The sequence below is a fragment of the Ascaphus truei genome, chromosome 11, assembly GCF_040206685.1.
Source record: "Ascaphus truei isolate aAscTru1 chromosome 11, aAscTru1.hap1, whole genome shotgun sequence".
NCBI classification, from domain to species: Eukaryota; Metazoa; Chordata; class Amphibia; order Anura; family Ascaphidae; genus Ascaphus; species Ascaphus truei.
This window is the reverse complement of record NC_134493.1, coordinates 41,433,312-41,457,125: the sequence shown is the minus strand read 5'-3', so window position 1 is coordinate 41,457,125 and position 23,814 is coordinate 41,433,312. Positions and strand designations below refer to the sequence as shown.

The window sequence follows — 23,814 nt, the reverse complement described above, 5'->3', positions numbered from 1 at the left end:
GAACATAGGTATGCATTGCATAGCGTTGGATAAGCCATTCGTTGTAAAACGAAGCGTTGTAAAACGAGGAGTGCCTGTATATTACTATATGAAATATAGGTTGGTGTAAACACAGTATCTGAAATGTTTGCTGAAAATGCCAAACCTTTCCATTGGGAAATTAAAATGTGTAAACCCTGGTGAGAAGGCTTTTTCACATGGGGAATACACTATTCCGTGTGGCTGCTTGTTGTCGAAGTATCTAATAAACCATTTCTCATTATGGTAACATAGTAACCAGCTGAATATCTTAATGCTAGTAAATCTCAAGCAGTGAGTGCTCAGGAAATGGACCTGCAAAATGATACCCACACGTCATAGAGACTGTACAATATATGCATGTAGCAGGCTGGTAACGTGTGTGTGTATCTACATATACACACACACACGTACACACATATATACACCATCGGTTGTGTTCTGAAAACTAGGCTTTGGAATAGTACTTAACAAATGATGTAGAAAACATAGAGTGCGAATAAAACACACGCGGTTATTGTGTGTAAATATGACGACATAATTATTTAGAGAGCATCCGTACAATAAACATTGGCTGTTCTAGGTTAGATCAGTGGTGCTCTAGTCCCCAAACCCCTAAACAGGTCACATTTTCAGGCTATCCCTGCTTCAGTACAGATGGCTCAGTCTTTGACTTAGCCACTGATTGAGTCACCTGTGCTGATGCTGGGATATCCTGAAAACCTGACCTGTTGGGGGAGGACGGGGGGGGTGTCTTTAAGACTGTAGTTGAACACCCCATGGTTAGATTACATGAAGTACATTTTCCTTCCTGTCAGATACGTGGCCTAGATGTTGTCATGCTCCGCTGCACAAACTGTCTCCTCCTTCCCAGTTTCTGAAACCTGTCAGGCTTTTTTTATTTATTTTTTTTATCCTCTTGATTTCAATTCTAAATGTATGTGCGTAAGATGGGATGTAATGGCCAACAATTGTATCTTGTGCAGGCAGAAAAGGAGGGCACAAGGGCCGCGTCAGGCAGTACACAAGCCCCGAGGAGATTGATGCTCAGATTAAAGCCGAACAGGAAAAGTCTCAGGTAGGTGACCTGTAATTATCCAAAGTCACACAGGCCCCGTCCCAGGTCTCCGTCTATGCAGCACTGTGGGTAAAAGAGCTGACAATCTTATCAGGCACCGAGATCAGCCAACGCTGGCACTGTGATCGTAACACCCCATTCAACCCCTATTTTCTGTACATGATGCTGCTATGTGCAGTCGTATGTCCGTACTCCAGGCAGGAGCTGCCGTCTTTATCTGTACTGCCCTCATCTAGAGGCCTTCTCATCACTTGCGCCTCACTCACAGGCAGATGAGCACGGGGAAGGTGGAGAGGGAGCCACAGCTGACCCGACGAAAGAGAAGACCGATCAGAGTTCGGACGAGAGCGATGAAGATGATGATCATCAGGTACAGGCGGATCTGTGTTGTGAATGTCCCCGGCTAAAACATAACTGCAAAGTGTGTGTGTCTTAGGCTACGGCCCCGCTCCCAGAGTCAGCGCACCTGCGCTGCTGACAGGCGGTGCGCTGAGATACACAGACCGCGATCTGCGGTCTGTAGGGAGCGGGAGCCGGAGCGGGAGGTGGGCGGGAGGTGGGAGGTTTGATCGGGAGGTGGGCGGGAGGTGGGAGGTTTGATCGGGAGGTGGGCGGTTTGACAGGGAGGGGGGGCGTGGCTTGAGCGGAGGGACCCGCTACTCTCCCCCCCCCTCCCTCCACGGACTCGGGCTGGAGCTGGAAAGTAAGTTTAAACACACACACGCAGGCACTCATTCATACACACACACGCGCACACACACAGGCAGGCACTCACGCACTCATACACACACACGCGCGCACACACAGGCAGGCACTCATACACACACACACACACACAGACAGAGGCAGGCACTCACGCACTCATACACACACACGCGCGCACACACAGGCAGGCACTCATACACACACACACACACACAGACAGAGGCAGGCACTCACGCACTCGGGCACACACATACACACACAGATAGGCATGCACGCACTCAGACACACACACAGAGAAAGGCACTCACCTGCTGTCCCTCCACACTCCTCCCCGCTCCCCAAAGCCTCTCCTCCTCCCGAAGCCTCCCCTCCCCATTGGCTCACAGCCACACACGTCACGCGTCAAAGCTAGAAAACACCATTCTCTGGTGTCTCCAGCGGCTGACGCGCTACAGCGTGTAATCAGCTGTGCAGCCAGTGGGGACCGGGACCGGCTCGCGAGGATTCCCCTGCTGGTGGGGAACTCGCGACCCGCCGCCCGCACCAACGAGCGCAGCGGGACCGAGGCCTTAGGAGCCAGAGGTTTGTCGAGTGGGGGGGAGGGGGGGGCGGCATTCAGCGGACTTGTTAAGCAAGGCAGTGGGTAGGGGGGTGTTTGTTGATTGAGGGGGGGTGGGGTAGTGTTTGAGTTTTGAGCAGGGGGAGGGAGTCTCAAGGGCAAGATAAATACATTGTGTGATAGACACAAGGGGTTAAGAGAAGCTGTCCTTTGGTGTGGAAGGGGTTAAAGTAGTGATCTTCTGGTCCTTGTCTGTCACAGGTGGGAAGGTGTTTTTTTTCTCCTGCTGCTGCATGCAGTTTCTCTCCAAAGTTACATGCGCGCTCTCTTCTCCCCTCCCCGCCGGCTCTTTTCTCTTCCCCCCCGGCTCTCTTCCCCCCCCCCCCCCCCCCGGCTCTCTTCTCTTTCCCCCCCCCCCCCCCCGGCTCTCTTCTCTTTCCCCCCCCCCCCCCCCCGGCTCTCTGCTCTCCCCCCCCCCCCCCCCCCCCCCCGGCTCTCTTTCCCCCCCCCCCCCCCCCCCCGGCTCTCTTCTCTTCCTCCCCCCCCGGCTCTCTTCTACCCCACCCCCCCCCCCCGGCTCTCTTTCCCACCGCTCTTTCCCCCCCCTGCAGCGCCTCTCATCATCCGCCTGTGGGTTTGTTTTTTTGTTCAGCAAAAGCGCAAAGGAGTGGAAGGTCTGATAGACATAGAAAACCCAAACCGGGCAGCGCAGGCTTCCAAGAAGGTCACCCAGCTCGATCTGGATCAGCCCAAGGAGCTGTCGCGGAGAGAGAGGTAACACAGATCATGCAAGACAGGCAGCCCGTGTGTTTAAAGCAGGGGAGGCCAACGGCAGTCCCCAAGATGTGCCTGCTACAGGACTGAAACTGAGCCTCCTGAGTCACCTGTGCTTTAGCATGGATATCCTGAAAACCTGACCTGTTGGTGGCTCTTGAGGACTGTTTCTCTTCTCCCCCCCCCTCCCCCTGCTTTAACGCTTCAGTGCCACTGGCTGCATTATTGCAATTGCCAGATTAAACAGGAAATGGTAAATGACGTATACATGCGCGTGCACACACACACTCTCACTCTCCTGTGTAAGGCTAAGGCCCGCTCCCTCAGTCAGCGCGCCCGCACTGCAGACAGGCGGCGCGCTGACAGGCACAGACCGCGATATGCGGTCTGTAGGGAGCCGAGTGGGAGGGGGGGGCGTGGTTTGAGCGGAGGGACCCGCTACTCCCCCCCTCCCTCCACGGGCTCGATCTCCCGGGCTGCTGGAAGGAAGGTAAGCTCCCGCTCCCTCCCCCTTCCCCCCCCCCTCCCCCTTCCCCCCCCCCCCACACACACACCCCCCTACCTTGTGTAGGAAACTGTCTGACAGCTCCCGCCCCCGTCGCTGATAGGCTCCTCAGCGCACCACGTGACGCGTCACCGCTCGGGATCACAATTTTCTTGCATCCCCTGGCGGCTGACGCGTCACAGCGCGTAGTGAGCCAGCAGCGAGGGGGGACTGGGACCTGCTCAGAAGGATTCCCCTGCTGGTGAGGAATGCTCACGCAGCCACCCGCGCCGCCGGGCGCAGCGGGTCCAAGCCCTAACAAGAAACAGCTTTCACTGCTGGCCAGTGTCTTTAGCCCACCTGGTTTGTACCGAACCATTGTGTAAGTACACAAGTTGCTGCTTTACTGTGACTTATAGTACGTTTGTGACCAACTCCGCACGTTTGCAAATAACAAGTGTTTGCCGTGATCTTTTGAGAAGATTTCCGATGTTCGTTCTTTATTAACAGGGAGGAGATAGAAAAGCAGAAGGCTAAAGAGCGTTACATGAAGATGCATTTAGCGGGAAAGACGGATCAGGCGAAGGCAGACCTGGCTCGACTAGCGATCGTCCGGAAACAGAGAGAGGAGGCGGCAAAGAAAAAGGACGGCGAGAAGAAATGTGAGTCGCCACAAGATTGGGGCGCCCCCCCCACCACCTACCGTGTGAGATTACCCCTCCATTCTTCAAGAAGCACCCCCACCCACCCCCCAAAAAAACAGGTCAGGTTTCCATGATATCCCTGCTTCAGCACAGGTGGCTCAGTCTTTGGTTGAGCAGCTGGGATTTCCTGAAAACCTGACTTGTTGGGGGGGGGGGGGGGTCATTGAGGACTGGAGTTGAGAAGTACCCTGCCTCAGTGGGTTAATCTATATAGCTCGAACCCTAGGCCGTTTTCACCCCAAAAAGCCCCATTGATTTAAATAGGGATTTCTGTTTGAAAACGCCCCAAAAAGCCGCTGGGGACAATATAGAATAAGGCTCTGGCTGTCTGACGGACGGGCTGGCTAACGAATGTGCTGTGATTTATGGAACGCAGCTTTTTATAAAACTGGTGGCCCACGAAGGGCATTGATGTGGCCACAGACTCTTCGTGGCCCAAGCAACTAGTATGAAATTAGCCCGAGGTGTGTGTGTGTGTGGCAGATGGTGTACATCAGGGGTGGCCAACGTCCGTCCCCAAGGGCCACCAACAGGTCGGGTTTTCAGCACAGGTGGCTTAGTCGAAGACTGACCCACCTGTGCTGAAGCTGGGACTGGTTGAGCCACCTGTGCTGAAACTGGGATATCCTGAAAACCTGACCTGTTGGTGGCCCTTGAGGACGGGAGTTGGCCACCCTTATGTGTGTGTGCTTCCAAAATGTTGAGATCGCATGTTCATGCTTTTTAAATGCATCTAAAATGACATTATACGCTTGTGACCCTCTACTCCTCAATGTCCTCTGATCTGGTCCCTTTTGGGGCACTGGTAGAAGAGCCCTGTAGCATAGAACATAATGGTTGATTTCCCATCTCCCTCCAACACTTCCTGGAAATAACAAGGGTTAGATCATTCGTGTGTTTGTGCATATCAGGAGCACGGCGACACTCGGGCGCGTTTAGCAGCGTGTCAAACTGTAATAAAGCGTGAAATTGTTAACCTTTCTGGGGCCTGACAAGGGAATTTGAGAACCGTATGAGAAAGAGGCGTCCGCACGGGAAATAGGAGGGGCGATGATTTGTACGCAGGACGAACAGAATGCACAGTGTTTGCTTTGCAGCAAAAGGACTGCAGTCATTGTCCCTTTTAATAAGTAACCTTCTAAAACCCCACCCTCCCTCCCACAGAGATGCAGCCACAGGACCGTGCTCCCCATGGAAAATGCCCCCCACCCCCCCACGCTGTCAGACAACTTGCTTCCCCGACCCCACGAGACACCGCGTGTCCTTCCATCGAGGTCGCTGCGGTCACAGACTGGGACACACATCGCGTGTAACTGTATTAAATAAATGAGGAGTGTTTGAGGAGTGTGAATTCCTGGCAGGAGGCTAATAAAGTTTACACTTGGTGAAAAATATTCTTGTTTTTGTTTTTTTTGTTTTTTGCCGCCAGAGGAAAGATGCTGGGGTGGGTTTTCCAGTCTAACGAGTCCTTTCAGAGCTGCCAATAGTACGTGTTTTTTAGACTCCCACGTGACACTTATTTGGCGTCTTCGGTGCTAATGGTGGGGTCTTGAGACATAAAGGTCCACATGCTTTGGCAACCAGAGCCAGTTTGCAATGAAGTGGCTAGTGGCCTCTTTCTCCCCCACCCTGGGCTCTGCCCTTCTCTCCCCCCCCCCCCCCCCACCTTATCTCCAGATTATCAGTGACTGCTATTGTCTCAGGCCAACACACTTTCTCTTGGACAATAAACACTACACTAAGTCCTGCAGTAGATAAATCAGCGCTGGTTAAGATGTTCTGTGCTAGTGTGGAGGTTTTTTCCAAAAAGGACCAGAGGAGCGACTCTTGCAGCCATGAAATTAGAAAACATTACATAGTACAGCAATGTTTAAATAAGGAATACAGTGATAGTGTAGGCTCACAAAGGGCTACTCACAGTAAAGCAGCCAAAACTGAGCAGTCATCCAACTTATGGGGTGGATGGTCCCTGTGATAGATGCAGCAACTGCCTGCAGACCATCTCCAAGGAAAGAAAAGACCATATAGTGTAGATTGTAAAATATAATGACAGGACTCCTGATGAAGTCGTGTCAACAACGAAACGCGTAGAGTGTCCTGTCAGCCAGTGCTCTGAGGAAAAGATCGAGACCGCATCATCACCAGCCAGCGCTGGAGTTCCACGACGCGCCGGAAGTGACGTACCAACCAACGCCGGAATTCCATGACGCGCCAGAAGTGACGCGAACCCCAGTAAAGGTGCGGAAGTGGATTGAGACAGCGGAGATCCACAAGATACACGGAGAGATCGTGACCCCTGTGTACCTGGTATATGTTACCAACCACGCTGTATTATTCCTACCTAAGTGTAAGCCTCCATTTTTATTTTGCCTTGTCATTATATTTTACAATCTACACTATATGGTCTTTTCTTTCCTTGGAGATTGTCTGCGGGCAGTTGCTGCATCTATCACAGGGACCACCCACCCCATAAGTTGGATGACTGCTCAGTTTTGGCTGCTTTGCTGTGAGTAGCCCTTTGTGAGCCTACACTATCACTGTATTCCTTATTTAAATATTGCTGTAGTATGTAATGTTTTCTATTTTCATGGCTGCAAGAGTCGCTCCTCTGGTCCTTTTTGGAAAGAATTGAACTTGCAAGACTTCCGAAACGGTCTCCCACCAAGGGTTGAGTGTGCTTGCTAAGCCCCTTTATTGATTTGCACCTTATAGATCACCATAGATTGTCACTTACATTGTGTTATTTATGCACTGTCACTTATATGAGTTTATTTGCACTTAATTATATGTATTAAGCTCTGGGTTTTTGTTAGAGCGCTTTTGAGCACCTTTTTCTTTTGCTAGTGTGGAGGTTTCTCAGAATCTGTCACCTGGGTGTCCAATAACCATTTTTCAGTATTAAAGCTGCAGTACAAGCAATATCCTACATGTTGTTTTTTTTTAATCAGTTCTGTACTGAGAATACATTTTTTTATATATATTCTAATGTAACAAGCATTTTTGTTCCTATAGCAACCATATACAAAGTCACTTCCCCTTCTGAAACCGCATCACATTTTTGAGCCCTGTCCCCTCTAGCAGTGAACCAATTGAATCTAGTGCCTGTGAGAACAGGAAGTTTAAAGCGCAAACCCAAATATATAGAATATCTTAACAATGTGAATACAGTGAATTATGGATGCATACAGTTAATGTATAAAATAAATAACACCAAGGGGAGATGCTGCTGGTGTGAGGAATTTCACAATCCCTCAAGTTAGCGTTTAAGAAGGTACACAAAGCGCAAGAACGCCTTGTGCTTTGTGTACCTTCTTCGATTGCATCTAGTGGCTGCCTGGTCAGATGATCTTCCTCACAGAACTTTGGCTGTCAGTGCAGCAGAAGATTACCCAAGATGCATTTAGTAAACCCCCAGCCGATTTTCAGCGATTGGTCACAGAACGGATCAATCAGCAACTTGGCTAATCACTTGTCAGTGTGTAGATTGTGTTGCACATATTGAATGGGAAAAGTTACATAGTAGATAAGGTTGAAAAAAAAGACGTAGGTCCATCAAGTTCAACCTATGCTAAATTTAGACAACAGATACTTTATCCTATATCTATACTTATTGATCCAGAGGACGGCAAACAAAAAACCCCATTAAGGGGAAAAATAAATTCCTTCCTGACTCCAAGAATTGTCAATCGGATTAATCCCTGGATCAACATCCTTCCCATGTTTACTTATTTGGTATTACCTTGTATACCTTTCTAAAAAAGATGTCCATCCTTTTTTTTTTTTTTTTTTTAACAAATCTATTTTTTTTTTTTTTTTTTTTTAACAAATCTATTGTATCTGCCATCACAGTCTCCATGTGTAATGAATCCCACAGTGTAACTGCCCTTACTGTAAAGAACCCTTTCCTTTGTTGCTGGTGAAATCTGCTTTCCTCCAGCCTAAAGGGATGACCCGAGTCCTTTGTACTGCCCGTGGGATGAATAGTTCTTTTGAAAGCTCCTTGTATTGTCCCCGAATATATTTGTATATAGTTATCATATCCCCTCTTAGATGCCTCTTTTCTAATGTAAATAAATCTAATTTAACTAGCCTCTCTATCTAGTAAAAGGACTGCTTTAATTGTAGCTTTAAAGCAGCAAAACATGAAATCTTGTGGGGTTTTTTTTTTTTTTAAATAAATCAGTTCTGTAGTATTAGATAATACTGCATATTTTTTCATTATTGTTTTTAATTCAACTTAATGAGTTTTTATACTGAGCATACTCTGATTTCTATAGCAGGTTTATCCCACCTCCCCAGCAGTGCAAGATCTTTGCAACACGTTCCTGTTTGTGATCATTTGTTGCCAATATTCCCAGCAGTTTGAGCTGCAAACACTAACAATAGATAATGTTACCTTAGGCCGCACTTAGTCCTGGCAATGGCGACGCGTTCGTCACGGTCGCTGAAAAATCTAATTTAATTCACTTCCAGCAATTGCGACCAACCTGTCGCTCCGTCCCTACTATAAGCGCACGTGGCGGATTCAATACATTTGTTTTGACGCGATGTAATATGGTAGCTGCTGAGTTATACGGACTGTGCCTGACATAACGACTGCTTCGGGCAGCACTTTTACAGATATACAGCCGGAGCAACAAACCACTGCCAGCTTAGGTAAGAATGTAGTTATTCATTGTCACACGCTTTACATATACAGAGGGGAATGAACTTTTAAACTATTTTGTTATGAAAATAGTAATGCCACTTAAAGTAGCATTCTCCCCCTCTAGACAAGTATTTTTTTGGGGTTGGGGGGGGGAGTACCTTTGAAGCTGTGTAGCTCCAGCATTGAAGGCGTTTTTAAAGAAAACATTAGTGCACCTCGTTACATAGACATGACTGAAAACCTGTCCTGTTTGCAGATCCTCATATCTTGAGGTACATACTGCACTCCAGCCTGTGAATAGCCTGCTCCCATCCTCACAGAACCACAGCACAATGTGTGAATGTTTCGTGGTGGGGTGGATCTGTCTCGCCAGTATTGTTTAACAATTGAAAGTGTGTGTGGTGGGAGGGGAGGGGGGTTGCAGGGCTTTGTGTTTTTTTTAACACTCCCCTCATAGTAGCTGGGGGGGGGGAGAAATCACATCTATTCCAGTGAATGGAAGAAGCCGCTTTATTAACCATGTAAAGGCTGAAGGCGGAGAGCCTTTTAGAACAGGGGTGATCATCTCCACTCCTCAAGCCTGCCCCCCCCCCCCCCCCCAACTTCGACTGCGCCTCTGATTGAGCCACCTGGGCTGAAGCTGGGATATCCTGAAAACCTGACCTGTTGGGGGGGGATGTGAGTTGAGGACTGCAGTGGCGCACCCCTGTTTTAGAGCGATCTTCAAACGTAACTCCCTCACCGCCATCTTATTGTAGAACTATGGTGGCCTGCGCTGGACAAACTCCTAATGTGGGAAGCGCAAGCTCGCAAATAAAACAGATCGACTCATTTAGTAAGAAATAAAATGTAAAAAAAAAATCAACTTTAATTTGTTTGATAAAGTCCAACGACAATTATGACCAGCATATCTTGTTCCCTCTTTAAAGCTGCAGTAAGAGTACGATTTGCATTTTCAGATTGGCTCTGACCTTTCCAAAGCTCAGACTGTCTTGTAGATAGAAAGCAAGAGTGGCCAACCCCAGCCCTCACGGGCCACCAACAGGTCAGGTTTTCAGGATATCCCTGCTTCAGCACAGGTGGCTGTGCTGAAGCAGGGATATCCTGAAAACCGGACCTGTTGGTGGCCCGTGAGGGCTGGGGTTGGGAACCTCTGTTAAGAGGACGAAGCTGTGCATATAGAAATCAAGCTGGAAGCAGTTTGGCGAGAAGCGAGAAGGCACCGCGGACGTCACGGAGGTTTCCTGTCCTCGTTACTTTATCTTCAGATCTTTCATTGCTGATTCCAGACTCTGAGGGAGGAGGAAAAAAACAAAACCACATCAGTGCCTCGCTAACCCACTAACAGGTCAGGTTTTCAGTATATCCCAGCTTCAGCGCAGGTGGCTCAATCAGAGGCTGAGTCGAAGACTGAGCCACCTGTGCTGAAGCAGGGACTGATTGAGCCACCTGTGCTGAAGCCGTCACCTGTGCCTTAGTTTTACCATGTTTCATAACCCTCTCGCATCCCGTGAGTCCTGCAAGCCCCTCCAGTAATGAAAGGGTTAAGAACGGAGGCGATACAGAATCATGTAACACAAGGATGGCCAACTCCAGTACTCAAAAACCACCAATAGGTCAGGTTTTCAGGATATCCCGGCTTCAGCACAGGTGGCTCAATCAGTGATTGAGCCACCTGTGCTGATGCAGGGACTAATTGAACCAACCGTGCTGAAGCAGGAATATCCTGTAGACCTGTCCCGTTGGTGGCCCTTGAGGACAGGCGTTGGGCCGGCCCCTGATGTAACGCTGCACATCCCCTATTCCCGGCAGGAAGGTCAGACGTTTTTCGGTTTGTCGCGCCTGGGGCCTGGCACACCGCACACGCCGGGGTCAGGCGAGACCGGCGCACACTGCTCACCTTGATGTCCCAGATACACATCCCCCCGTCCATCCCCGTGGTGCAGAATTTGGAGCACTTTGCCTTCCCGCCGCTCAGCACGGAGATCTGACTGTGAACGAGACAGCAGGGGACAGTCTGGTTATCGCGCAAGATTGAAATTTGCGCGCTACGAGCGCACAGAGGCTGACGCTGACTAATTCCTAGACACCAGCAGATATGTAACAAGGGGCTTTGCTCCATTTTTTTAGTACCCAGTTTGCCCCCCCCCCCTGCCTTGCGCCGTGCGTTAGGGGAGGAGTCAGCGCAATATTAGAATGAGATGGATCTGTACCAAATAAATCCACCAGGTGACGTTGGATTGGTCCCCAATTGTCCGCCTTAATTGTAAGTGTTTTAATGAATAATTAAGACATTTATTAGAGAAAATAGATCCGGCAAATTCCCAAGTGCAAAGCTCAGTACAGAGAGTGGCGCGCAGTGCTCGCGCTAAACTAGCGCTAATCTCACGGGTTTTTTTCATTTCAAATATAGGGGGTCATTTAATCAAGCTCTGCAATAATAAAACAAAATCCGAATATAATCGCAGATTTTAATGCATCTAATAAATCGGATGTTTTTCTGCTTCAGTTTTTGTATTTGATAACCGCTTGTGCTTTTTGCTTGTGACACTAAGTGCCCCCCTGTGTCAACCCTGATAAATTTAAGGGGGGACTCCGGCACCTTCCCTATATTAGCTGACCCCCGTATCCCCTCTGGGTGCATGAGTCAACGACATAAACTGCCCCCTCCTCGTGTCCCCTCTGGGTACATGAGTCCCCTATAGAAACTGCCCCCCCGGTGACCCCTCTGGGTTCATGAGTCCCCAATATTAGCTGCCCCTTGTGCCCCCTCTGGGTACATGAGTCCCCTATAGAAACTGCCCCCCATGTCCCCTCTGGGTACATGAGTCCCCTATAGAAACTGCCCCCCGTGTCCCCTCTGGGTACATGAGTCCCCTATAGAAGCTGCCCCCCCTGTGTCCCCTCCTTGCCTGATGCTGTTCTTGTGTAAGGACTCCAGGCTGGCGTTGTCTTCACTGCCGGCCTTCTTGTCCAGATTCTGGAATCTCTCGCGTGCGGTCAGCCCTCTCTGGGAACTCTGCTTGGGAACATCCAGTTTACCCCCGAAGCTCAGGATCCCCTGGGCCTCATCATAGGTGTACAGCGTGGGGTAGCAGTCATGTCCCTGAGAATACAAGTCACATTCCCACCTGAGCATCTCACCTGCAGAGAATGCAGCTTGCACTCCTCCCAACGTCTCCGGGACCTCCCCACTAATGAACGCTCTGTATAATGCACCAATCCAATACAGCGCAGATACAACGAGAGTTTCTGGGTGTCTTCCATATGTCCCCAAACCTGCGTCACCCACCCCATTTAACTCCTGACATTATTAATAATTTTCTTTGATGTACTGGTCATCCTTTGGTTGCTACTGCAACCATTTAGAAAGTCATATCCGCTTCCTCTTTTGAAACAGGATCTGACACGCACCTTTTTTAGCCCTGCCCTTTGGCAACAAAGTATCACAAACAGATCTGTTGCTGTGTTCCAAACAGCAGACTGTGTATCCTCTGAGAGGTAATGTGTTACACTAAGTAATGTTACATATCAACTGCAGCATTTCACAGACTGCAGCACAAAGTTAGGAGGCGGCCATTTCGTTAGGCACACAATCAGGATTTTTACAGATTTGTAGCAGGAGCACCAAACGATCGTCAGCTTAGGTAAGAATATAGAATAAGGCCGCGCTTATAGTTCCAGCGACAGCGACGTCGCGTCAAAACAAATGCATTTAATCCGCCGTGTGCGCTTATAGTAGGAGCGACACGACGGGTTGGTCGCGATCGCTGGAAGTCAATTCAATTAGATTTTTTTGAGCGACTGCAGCGTCGCCGTCACTATAAGCGCGTCACTATAAGCGCGTCACTATAAGCGCGTCACTATAAGCACGGCACTATAAGCGCGTCACTATAAACGCGGCACTATAAGCGCGGCACTATAAGCGCGGCACTATAAGCGTGGCACTATAAGCGCGGCCTTATACATTGTCACATGCTTTACATATACAAATAAGAAAAAAAGGGGAAGTAGTGTCGCTGCTTTAACGGGGCCGTTATAACTCAATCCTGATCCCGGGAGCACCGGGATCGCTGCGGCACCGGGATCGCTGCGGCACCGGGATCGCTGCGGCACCGGGATCGCTGCGGCACCGGGATCGCTCGCTGCGGCACCGGGATCGCTGCGGCACCGGGATCGCTGCGGCACCGGGATCGCTGCGGCACCGGGATCGCTGCGGCACCGGGATCGCTCGCTGCGGCACCGGGATCGCTCGCTGCGGCACCGGGATCGCTCGCTGCGGCACCGGGATCGCTCGCTGCGGCACCGGGATCGCTCGCTGCGGCACCGGGATCGCTCGCTGCGGCACTGGGATCGCTGCGGCACCGGGATCGCTCGCTGCGGCACCGGGATCGCTCGCTGCGGCACCGGGATCGCTCGCTGCGGCACCGGGATCGCTCGCTGCGGCACCGGGATCGCTCGCTGCGGCACCGGGATCGCTCGCTGCGGCACCGGGATCGCTCGCTGCGGCACCGGGATCGCTCGCTGCGGCACCGGGATCGCTGCGGCACCGGGATCGCTGCGGCACCGGGATCGCTGCGGCACCGGGAACGCTGCGGCACTGCTCCGTCAGGAGTGACTTACTATCTAGAATAACAGCTGGGTGTGCAGTGTATTGCACAGGTGTGACTTACTATCTAGAATAACAGCGGGTGTGCAGTGTATTGCACAGGTGTGACTTACTATCTAGAATAACAGCGGGTGTGCAGTGTATTGCACAGGTGTGACTTACTATCTAGAATAACAGCGGGTGTGCAGTGTATTGCACAGGTGTGACTTACTATCTAGAATAACAGCGGGTGTGCAGTGTATTGCACAGGTGTGACTTACTATCTAGAATAACAGCGGGTGTGCAGTGTATTGCACAGGTGTGACTTACTATCTAGAATAACAGCAGGTGTGCAGTGTATTGCACAGGTGTGACTTACTATCTAGAATAACAGCGGGTGTGCAGTGTATTGCACAGGTGTGACTTACTATCTAGAATAACAGCGGGGTGTGCAGTGTATTGCACAGGTGTGACTTACCGCCGCCACGATGCTGTTCTCGGTGATAAAAGTCAGACACAGGAGAGGCAACGTGTCCGCGTTCAGGGAGGTTACCCTGCGGGGGGAGAATCTGTCAGCAAGGATAAGATTCTACAGCCCCTGTCCTGTGTTCTCCCCCCCACCGCCCGGTCTCCCCGTCCCATGCTTCCCCCCCTCCCTGCCCGTTCTCCCCGTGCATCCCGCTCTCCCTGTCCCATGCTCCCCCCCCTCCCTGCCCGTTCTCCCCGTGCATCCCGCTCTCCCTGTCCCATGCTCCCCCTCCTCCCTGCCCGTTCTCCCCGTGCATCCCGCTCTCCCTGTCCCATGCTCCTCCCCCTCCCTGCCCGTTCTCCCCGTGCATCCCGCTCTCCCTGTCCCATGCTCCCCCCCCTCCCTGCCCGTTCTCCCCGTGCATCCCGCTCTCCCTGTCCCATGCTCCCCCCCCTCCCTGCCCGTTCTCCCCGTGCATCCCGCTCTCCCTGTCCCATGCTCCCCCCCCTCCCTGCCCGTTCTCCCCGTGCATCCCGCTCTCCCTGTCCCATGCTCCCCCCCCTCCCTGCCCGTTCTCCCCGTGTATCCCCCCTGCCCACTCTCCCTGTCTCGTGCTCTCCCCCCCCGCCCGCTCTCCCTGTCCCGTGCGCTCCCGGTATATCTCCCCCACTCACTCTCCCTGTTCCGTGCCCTCCCCGTGTATCCCCTCCCCCTGCTCTCCCGGTGTATTCCCCCCCCTGCTCTCCCTGTCCCGTGCTCTCCCCCCCCGCCCGCTCTCCATGCCCCGTGTTCCCCCCATGTATACCCGCTCTCCCTGTTCGGTGCAGATGCCCTCACTGTGCACCCCCCCCCCCCGCTCTCCCCCCCCTCCCTGCACTCACCTCATCTTCTTGGTGGCGTCAACGATGCAGATTGTGCTGTCATGGCTGACCCAGGCCATGCGGTCCCCGCTGTGGGAGAAGGAGACGCTGTGCACCCACCCGCAGCTGCTGCCCGACTCGAACATGAGCTCCCCGAAGGGCATCTTGGAGCCCCAGGGTGTGGGGGCCGGGCGCTCCTCCACCTCCTTAATATAGGCAGAGAAAACCCTGCGTGGAGAAAGACCGCATCACTGTGTTTGTCATTCAGTGTCCCGAGTCAGGCGCCCGCGCTGGGACCCTCCCGAGTCTGTATCTCCCGCCCGCGGGTTCTCTCCCTGTACCGCCCACACGCGGGTTCTCTCCCTGTACCGCCCACACGCGGGTTCTCTCCCTGTACCGCCCACACGCGGGTTCTCTCCCTGTACCGCCCACACGCGGGTTCTCTCCCTGTACCGCCCACACGCGGGTTCTCTCCCTGTACCGCCCACACGCGGGTTCTCTCCCTGTACCGCCCACCCGCGGGTTCTCTCCCTGTACCGCCCACCCGCGGCATCTCTCCCTGTACCGCCCACACGCGGGTTCTCTCCCTGTACCGCCCACCCGCGGCATCTCTCCCTGTACCGCCCACCCGCGGCTTCTCTCCCTGTACCGCCCACACGCGGGTTCTCTCCCTGTACCGCCCACCCGCGGATTCTCTCCCTGTACCGCCCACCCGCGGATTCTCTCCCTGTACCGCCCGCCCGCGGGTTCTCTCCCTGTACCGCCCACCCGCGGGTTCTCTCCCTGTACTGCCCGCCCGCGGGTTCTCTCCCTGTACCGCCCACCCGCGGATTCTCTCCCTGTACCGCCCACCCGTTCTCTCTGTACTGCCCGCCAGTTCTCTCTGTACCGCCCGCCAGTTCTCTCTGTACCGCCCGCCAGTTCTCTCTGTACCGCCCGCCCGTTCTCTCTGTACCGCCCGCCCGTTCTCTCTGTACCGCCCACCCGTTCTCTCTGTACCGCCCGCCCGTTCTCTCTGTACTGCCCGCCCGTTCTCTCTGTACCGCCCGCCCGTTCTCTCTGTACCCCCCGCCCGTTCTACTCCTGTATTGCCCGCTTGTGGGTTCTCTCTCTCTGTGACAACAAAAAAGTGAACAGTACCGCGCTCAAGACAGTGATAAGGTATTAATTGTGTAATTAAATAAAAACAGCTCAATGCGCAATACCTAAAAAATAAACAACTTAAAACCAATATAAGTGCTGTGTGCCGCTGTGTGCCGCTGTGTGCCGCTGTGTGCCGCTGTGTGCCGCTGTGTGCCGCTGTGTGTCGCTGTGTGCCGCTGTGTGCCGCTGTGTGCCGCTGTGTGCCGCTGTGTGCCGCTGTGTGCCGCTGTGTGCCGTGCCGGGGTGCCGATGTGGTAACATGTCCATTACATGCCATGCTTTATATGATCTAGTTTGATATACACATCTGCTGTCACAATATTAATATATATTTTTAATACTACACCATGAGGTTTTGCGCTGTTTTTTTCTTTTGTTTTCTCTCTCCCTGTACCGCCCGCCCGTTGTCTCCCTGTACCGCCCGCCCGCCCGTTCTCTCCCTGTACCGCCCGCCCGTTCTCTCCCTGTACCGCCCGCCCGTTCTCTCCCTGTACCGCCCGCCCGTTCTCTCCCTGTACCGCCCGCCCGTTCTCTCTGTACTGCCCGCCCGTTCTCTCCCTGTACCGCCCGCCCGTTCTCTCTGTACTGCCCGCCCGTTCTCTCCCTGTACCGCCCGCCCGTTCTCTCCCTGTACCGCCCGCCCGTTCTCTCTGTACTGCCCGCCCGTTCTCTCCCTGTACCGCCCGCCCGTTCTCTCCCTGTACCGCCCGCCCGTTCTCTCCCTGTACCGCCCGCCCGTTCTCTCCCTGTACCGCCCGCCCGTTCTCTCTGTACCGCCCGCCCGTTCTCTCCCTGTACCGCCCGCCCGTTCTCTCCCTGTACCGCCCGCCCGTTCTCTCTCTGTACCGCCCGCCCGTTCTCTCCCTGTACCGCCCGCCCGTTCTCTCCCTGTACCGCCCGCCCATTCTCTCTGTACCGCCCGCCCGTTCTCTCCCTGTACCGCCCGCCCGTTCTGTCCCTGTACCGCCCGCCCGTTCTGTCCCTGTACCGCCCGCCCGTTCTCTCTGTACCGCCCGCCCGTTCTCTCCCTGTACCGCCCGCCCGTTCTCTCCCTGTACCGCCCGCCCGTTCTCTCTCTGTACCGCCCGCCCGTTCTCTCTCTGTACCGCCCGCCCGTTCTCTCCCTGTACCGCCCGCCCGTTCTCTCCCTGTACCGCCCGCCCGTTCTCTCTCTGTACCGCCCGCCCGTTCTGTCCCTGTACCGCCCGCCCGTTCTCTCTGTACCGCCCGCCCGTTCTCTCCCTGTACCGCCCGCCCGTTCTGTCCCTGTACCGCCCGCCCGTTCTCTCCCTGTACCGCCCGCCCATTCTCTCTGTACCGCCCGCCCGTTCTCTCCCAGTACCGCCCGCCCGTTCTGTCCCTGTACCGCCCGCCCTTTCTCTCCCTGTACCGCCCGCCCGTTCTCTCCCTGTACCGCCCGCCCGTTCTCTCCCTGTACCGCCCGCCCGTTCTCTCTCTGTACCGCCCGCCCGTTCTCTCCCTGTACCGCCCGCCCGTTCTCTCTGTACCGCCCGCCCGTTCTCTCTGTACCGCCCGCCCGCCCGCGTGTACCGCCCGCCCGTTCTCTATGTACCGCCCGCCCGTTCTCTCTGTACCGCCCGCCCGTTCTCTCTGTACCGCCCGCCCGTTCTCTCTGTACCGCCCGCCCGTTCTCTCTGTACCGCCCGCCCGTTCTCTCTGTACCGCCCGCCCGTTCTCTCTGTACCGCCCGCCCGTTCTCTCTGTACCGCCCGCCCTTTCTCCCTGTACCGCCCGCCCGTTCTCTCTGTACCGCCCACCCGTTCTCCCTGTACCGCCCGCCCGTTCTCTCTGTACCGCCCGCCCGTTCTCTCTGTACCCCCCGCCCGTTCTCCCTGTACCGCCCGCCCGTTCTCTCTGTACCGCCCGCCCGTTCTCTCTGTACCGCCCGCCCGTTCTCTCTGTACCGCCCGCCCGTTCTCTCTGTACCGCCCGCCCGTTCTCTCTGTACCCCCCGCCCGTTCTCTCTGTACCGCCCGCCCGTTCTCTCTGTACCGCCCGCCCGTTCTCTCTGTACCGCCCGCCCGTTCTCCCTGTACTGCCCACCAGTTCTCTCTGTACCGCCCGCCCGTTCTCTCTGTACCGCCCGCCCTTTCTCCCTGTACCGCCCGCCCGTTCTCTCTGTACCGCCCACCCGTTCTCCCTGTACCGCCCGCCCGTTCTCTCTGTACCGCCCGCCCGTTCTCCCTGTACCGCCCGCCCGTTCTCTCTGTACCGCCCGCCCTTTCTCCCTGTACTGCCCACCAGTTCTCTCTGTACCACCCGCCCGTTCTCCCAGTACCGCCCGCCCGTTCTCTCTGTACCGCCCGCCCGTTCTCTCTGTACCGCCCGCCCGTTCTCTCTGTACCGCCCGCCCGTTCTCTCTGTACCGCCCGCCCGTTCTCTCTGTACCGCCCGCCCGTTCTCTCTGTACCGCCCGCCCGTTCTCTCTGTACCCCCCGCCCGTTCTCTCTGTACCGCCCGCCCGTTCTCTCTGTACCGCCCGCCCGTTCTCTCTGTACCCCCCGCCCGTTCTCCTCCTGTACTGCCCGCTTGTGGGTTCTCTCTCTCTGTGACAACAAAAAAGTGAACAGTACCGCGCTCAAGACAGTGATAAGGTATTAATTGTGTAATTAAATAAAAACAGCTCAATGTGCAATACCTAAAAAATAAACAACTTAAAACCAATATAAGTGCTGTGTGCCGCTGTGTGTCGCTGTGTGCCGCTGTGTGCCGCTGTGTGCCGCTGTGTGCCGCTGTGTGCCGCTGTGTGCCGCTGTGTGCCGCTGTGTGCCGCTGTGTGCCGTGCCGGGGTGCCGATGTGGTAACATGTCCATTACATGCCATGCTTTATATGATCTAGTTTGATATACACATCTGCTGTCACAATATTAATATATATTTTTAATACTACACCATGAGGTTTTGCGCTGTTTTTTTCTTTTGTTTTCTCTCTCCCTGTACCGCCCGCCCGTTCTCTCCCTGTACCGCCAGCCCGTTCTCTCCCTGTACCGCCCGCCCGTTCTCTCTCTGTACCGCCCGCCCGTTCTCTCCCTGTACCGCCAGCCCGTTCTCTCCCTGTACCGCCCGCCCGTTCTCTCTCTGTACCGCCCGCCCGTTCTGTCCCTGTACCGCCCGCCCGTTCTCTCCCTGTACCGCCCGCCCGTTCTCTCCCTGTACCGCCCGCCCGTTCTCTCCCTGTACCGCCCGCCCGTTCTCTCCCTGTACCGCCCGCCCGTTCTCTCCCTGTACCGCCCGCCCGTTCTCTCCCTGTACCGCCCGCCCGTTCTCTCCCTGTACCGCCCGCCCGTTCTCTCCCTGTACCGCCCGCCCGTTCTCTCCCTGTACCGCCCGCCCGTTCTCTCCCTGTACCGCCCGCCCGTTCTCTCCCTGTACCGCCCGCCCGTTCTCTCCCTGTACCGCCCGCCCGTTCTCTCCCTGTACCGCCCGCCCGTTCTCTCTGTACCGCCCGCCCGTTCTCTCCCTGTACCGCCCGCCCGTTCTCTCTCTGTACCGCCCGCCCGTTCTCTCCCTGTACCGCCCGCCCGTTCTCTCCCTGTACCGCCCGCCCGTTCTCTCCCTGTACCGCCCGCCCGTTCTCTCCCTGTACCGCCCGCCCGTTCTCTCCCTGTACCGCCCGCCCGTTCTCTCCCTGTACCGCCCGCCCGTTCTCTCTGTACCGCCCGCCCGTTCTCTCCCTGTACCGCCCGCCCGTTCTCTCTCTGTACCGCCCGCCCGTTCTGTCCCTGTACCGCCCGCCCGTTCTCTCCCTGTACCGCCCGCCCGTTCTCTCCCTGTACCGCCCGCCCGTTCTCTCTGTACCGCCCGCCCGTTCTCTCCCTGTACCGCCCGCCCGTTCTCTCCCTGTACCGCCCGCCCGTTCTCTCCCTGTACCGCCCGCCCGTTCTCTCTGTACCGCCCGCCCGTTCTCTCCCTGTACCGCCCACCCGTTCTGTCCCTGTACCGCCCGCCCGTTCTCTCCCTGTACCGCCCGCCCGTTCTCTCCCTGTACCGCCCGCCCGTTCTCTCCCTGTACCGCCCGCCCGTTCTCTCTCTGTACCGCCCGCCCGTTCTCTCCCTGTACCGCCCGCCCGTTCTCTCTGTACCGCCCGCCCGTTCTCTCTGTACCGCCCGCCCGCCCGCGTGTACCGCCCGCCCGTTCTCTCTGTACCGCCCGCCCGTTCTCTCTGTACCGCCCGCCCGTTCTCTCCCTGTACCGCCCGCCCGTTCTCTCTGTACCGCCCGCCCGTTCTCTCCCTGTACCGCCCGCCCGTTCTCTCTGTACCGCCCGCCCGTTCTCTCTGTACCGCCCGCCCGTTCTCTCTGTACCGCCCGCCCTTTCTCCCTGTACCGCCCGCCCGTTCTCCCTGTACCGCCCGCCCTTTCTCCCTGTACCGCCCGCCAGTTCTCTCTGTACCGCCCGCCCGTTCTCTCTGTACCGCCCGCCCGTTCTCTCTGTACCGCCCGCCCGTTCTCTCTGTACCGCCCGCCCGTTCTCTCTGTACCGCCCGCCCGTTCTCTCTGTACCGCCCGCCCGTTCTCTCTGTACCGCCCGCCCGTTCTCTCTGTACCGCCCGCCCGTTCTCTCTGTACCGCCCGCCCGTTCTCTCTGTACCGCCCGCCCGTTCTCTCTGTACCGCCCGCCCGTTCTCCCTGTACCGCCCGCCCGTTCTCTCCCTGTACCGCCCGCCCGTTCTCTCCCTGTACCGCCCGCCCGTTCTCTCCCTGTACCGCCCGCCCGTTCTCTCTGTACCGCCCGCCCGTTCTCTCCCTGTACCGCCCGCCCGTTCTGTCCCTGTACCGCCCGCCCGTTCTCTCTGTACCGCCCGCCCGTTCTCTCTGTACCGCCCGCCCGTTCTCTCTGTACCCCCCGCCCGTTCTCTCTGTACCGCCCGCCCGTTCTCTCTGTACCGCCCGCCCGTTCTCTCTGTACCGCCCGCCCGTTCTCTCTGTACCCCCCGCCCGTTCTCCTCCTGTACTGCCCGCTTGTGGGTTCTCTCTCTCTGTGACAACAAAAAAGTGAACAGTACCGCGCTCAAGACAGTGATAAGGTATTAATTGTGTAATTAAATAAAAACAGCTCAATGTGCAATACCTAAAAAATAAACAACTTAAAACCAATATAAGTGCTGTGTGCCGCTGTGTGTCGCTGTGTGCCGCTGTGTGCCGCTGTGTGCCGCTGTGTGCCGCTGTGTGCCGCTGTGTGCCGCTGTGTGCCGCGCCGGGGTGCCGATGTGGTAACATGTCCATTACATGCCATGCTTTATATGATCTAGTTTGATATACACATCTGCTGTCACAATATTAATATATATTTTTAATACTACACCATGAGGTTTTGCGCTGTTTTTTTCTTTTGTTTTCTCTCTCCCTGTACCGCCCGCCCGTTCTCTCCCTGTACCGCCAGCCCGTTCTCTCCCTGTACCGCCCGCCCGTTCTCTCTCTGTACCGCCCGCCCGTTCTGTCCCTGTACCGCCCGCCCGTTCTGTCCCTGTACCGCCCGCCCGTTCTCTCCCTGTACCGCCCGCCCGTTCTCTCCCTGTACCGCCCGCCCGTTCTCTCCCTGTACCGCCCGCCCGTTCTCTCCCTGTACCGCCCGCCCGTTCTCTCCCTGTACCGCCCGCCCGTTCTCTCCCTGTACCGCCCGCCCGTTCTCTCTGTACCGCCCGCCCGTTCTCTCCCTGTACCGCCCGCCCGTTCTCTCTCTGTACCGCCCGCCCGTTCTCTCCCTGTACCGCCCGCCCGTTCTCTCCCTGTACCGCCCGCCCGTTCTCTCCCTGTACCGCCCGCCCGTTCTCTCCCTGTACCGCCCGCCCGTTCTCTCCCTGTACCGCCCGCCCGTTCTCTCCCTGTACCGCCCGCCCGTTCTCTCTGTACCGCCCGCCCGTTCTCTCTCTGTACCGCCCGCCCGTTCTGTCCCTGTACCGCCCGCCCGTTCTCTCCCTGTACCGCCCGCCCGTTCTCTCCCTGTACCGCCCGCCCGTTCTCTCTGTACCGCCCGCCCGTTCTCTCCCTGTACCGCCCGCCCGTTCTCTCCCTGTACCGCCCGCCCGTTCTCTCCCTGTACCGCCCGCCCGTTCTCTCTGTACCGCCCGCCCGTTCTCTCCCTGTACCGCCCGCCCGTTCTGTCCCTGTACCGCCCGCCCGTTCTCTCCCTGTACCGCCCGCCCGTTCTCTCCCTGTACCGCCCGCCCGTTCTCTCCCTGTACCGCCCGCCCGTTCTCTCCCTGTACCGCCCGCCCGTTCTCTCTCTGTACCGCCCGCCCGTTCTCTCCCTGTACCGCCCGCCCGTTCTCTCTGTACCGCCCGCCCGTTCTCTCTGTACCGCCCGCCCGCCCGCGTGTACCGCCCGCCCGTTCTCTCTGTACCGCCCGCCCGTTCTCTCTGTACCGCCCGCCCGTTCTCTCCCTGTACCGCCCGCCCGTTCTCTCTGTACCGCCCGCCCGTTCTCTCCCTGTACCGCCCGCCCGTTCTCTCTGTACCGCCCGCCCGTTCTCTCTGTACCGCCCGCCCGTTCTCTCTGTACCGCCCGCCCTTTCTCCCTGTACCGCCCGCCCGTTCTCCCTGTACCGCCCGCCAGTTCTCCCTGTACCGCCCGCCAGTTCTCTCTGTACCGCCCGCCCGTTCTCTCTGTACCGCCCGCCCGTTCTCTCTGTACCGCCCGCCCGTTCTCTCTGTACCGCCCGCCCGTTCTCTCTGTACCGCCCGCCCGTTCTCTCTGTACCGCCCGCCCGTTCTCTCTGTACCGCCCGCCCGTTCTCTCTGTACCGCCCGCCCGTTCTCTCTGTACCGCCCGCCCGTTCTCTCTGTACCGCCCGCCCGTTCTCTCTGTACCGCCCGCCCGTTCTCCCTGTACCGCCCGCCCGTTCTCTCCCTGTACCGCCCGCCCGTTCTCTCCCTGTACCGCCCGCCCGTTCTCTCCCTGTACCGCCCGCCCGTTCTCTCTGTACCGCCCGCCCGTTCTCTCCCTGTACCGCCCGCCCGTTCTGTCCCTGTACCGCCCGCCCGTTCTCTCCCTGTACCGCCGGCCCGATCTCTCCCTGTACCGCCCGCCCGTTCTCTCCCTGTACCGCCCGCCCGTTCTCTCTCTGTACCGCCCGCCCGTTCTCTCCCTGTACCGCCCGCCCGTTCTCTCTGTACCGCCCGCCCGTTCTCTCTGTACCGCCCGCCCGCCCGCGTGTACCGCCCGCCTGTTCTCTCTGTACCGCCCGCCCGTTCTCTCTGTACCGCCCGCCCGTTCTCTCCCTGTACCGCCCGCCCGTTCTCTCTGTACCGCCCGCCCGTTCTCTCCCTGTACCGCCCGCCCGTTCTCTCTGTACCGCCCGCCCGTTCTCTCTGTACCGCCCGCCCGTTCTCTCTGTACCCCCCGCCCGTTCTCTCTGTACCGCCCGCCCGTTCTCTCTGTACCGCCCGCCCGTTCTCTCTCTACCGCCCGCCCTTTCTCCCTGTACCGCCCGCCCGTTCTCTCTGTACCGCCCGCCCTTTCTCCCTGTACCGCCCGCCCGTTCTCTCTGTACCGCCCGCCCGTTCTCTCTGTACCGCCCGCCCGTTCTCTCTGTACCGCCCGCCCGTTCTCTCTGTACCGCCCGCCCGTTCTCTCTGTACCGCCCGCCCGTTCTCTCTGTACCGCCCGCCCGTTCTCTCTGTACCGCCCGCCCGTTCTCTCTGTACCGCCCGCCCGTTCTCTCTGTACCGCCCGCCCGTTCTCTCTGTACCCCCCGCCCGTTCTCTCTGTACCGCCCGCCCGTTCTCTCTGTACCGCCCGCCCGTTCTCTCTGTACCGCCCG

At 56.6% G+C, this 23,814-nt stretch overlaps 2 protein-coding genes across 5 annotated transcripts in view; one reads left to right on the top strand and one right to left on the bottom strand.

The window, feature by feature from the left end:
* PDAP1 (PDGFA associated protein 1) overlaps positions 1-5,716 on the top strand; it is an 8,414-nt gene extending 2,698 nt beyond the window's left edge. For all 3 annotated transcript variants that reach the window (XM_075565825.1, XM_075565824.1, XM_075565823.1), the window contains exons 2-6: positions 1,005-1,096; positions 1,365-1,466; positions 3,013-3,134; positions 4,129-4,280; positions 5,487-5,716. In XM_075565825.1, the coding sequence (XP_075421940.1) occupies positions 1,005-1,096; positions 1,365-1,466; positions 3,013-3,134; positions 4,129-4,280; positions 5,487-5,488 (470 nt within the window). In that variant the 3' untranslated portion in view covers positions 5,489-5,716. The remainder of the gene's footprint in view (positions 1-1,004; positions 1,097-1,364; positions 1,467-3,012; positions 3,135-4,128; positions 4,281-5,486) is intronic.
* Positions 5,717-9,813: 4,097 nt separating this feature from the next.
* Positions 9,814-23,814, bottom strand: part of ARPC1B (actin related protein 2/3 complex subunit 1B) — a 28,894-nt gene continuing 14,893 nt past the window's right edge. For both annotated transcript variants that reach the window (XM_075565818.1, XM_075565817.1), the window contains exons 6-10: positions 14,909-15,115; positions 14,037-14,112; positions 11,883-12,076; positions 10,871-10,961; positions 9,814-10,262 (exon numbers count right to left, since the gene is read on the bottom strand). In XM_075565818.1, coding sequence (XP_075421933.1) covers positions 10,224-10,262; positions 10,871-10,961; positions 11,883-12,076; positions 14,037-14,112; positions 14,909-15,115 — 607 coding nt within the window. In that variant the 3' untranslated portion in view covers positions 9,814-10,223. The remainder of the gene's footprint in view (positions 10,263-10,870; positions 10,962-11,882; positions 12,077-14,036; positions 14,113-14,908; positions 15,116-23,814) is intronic.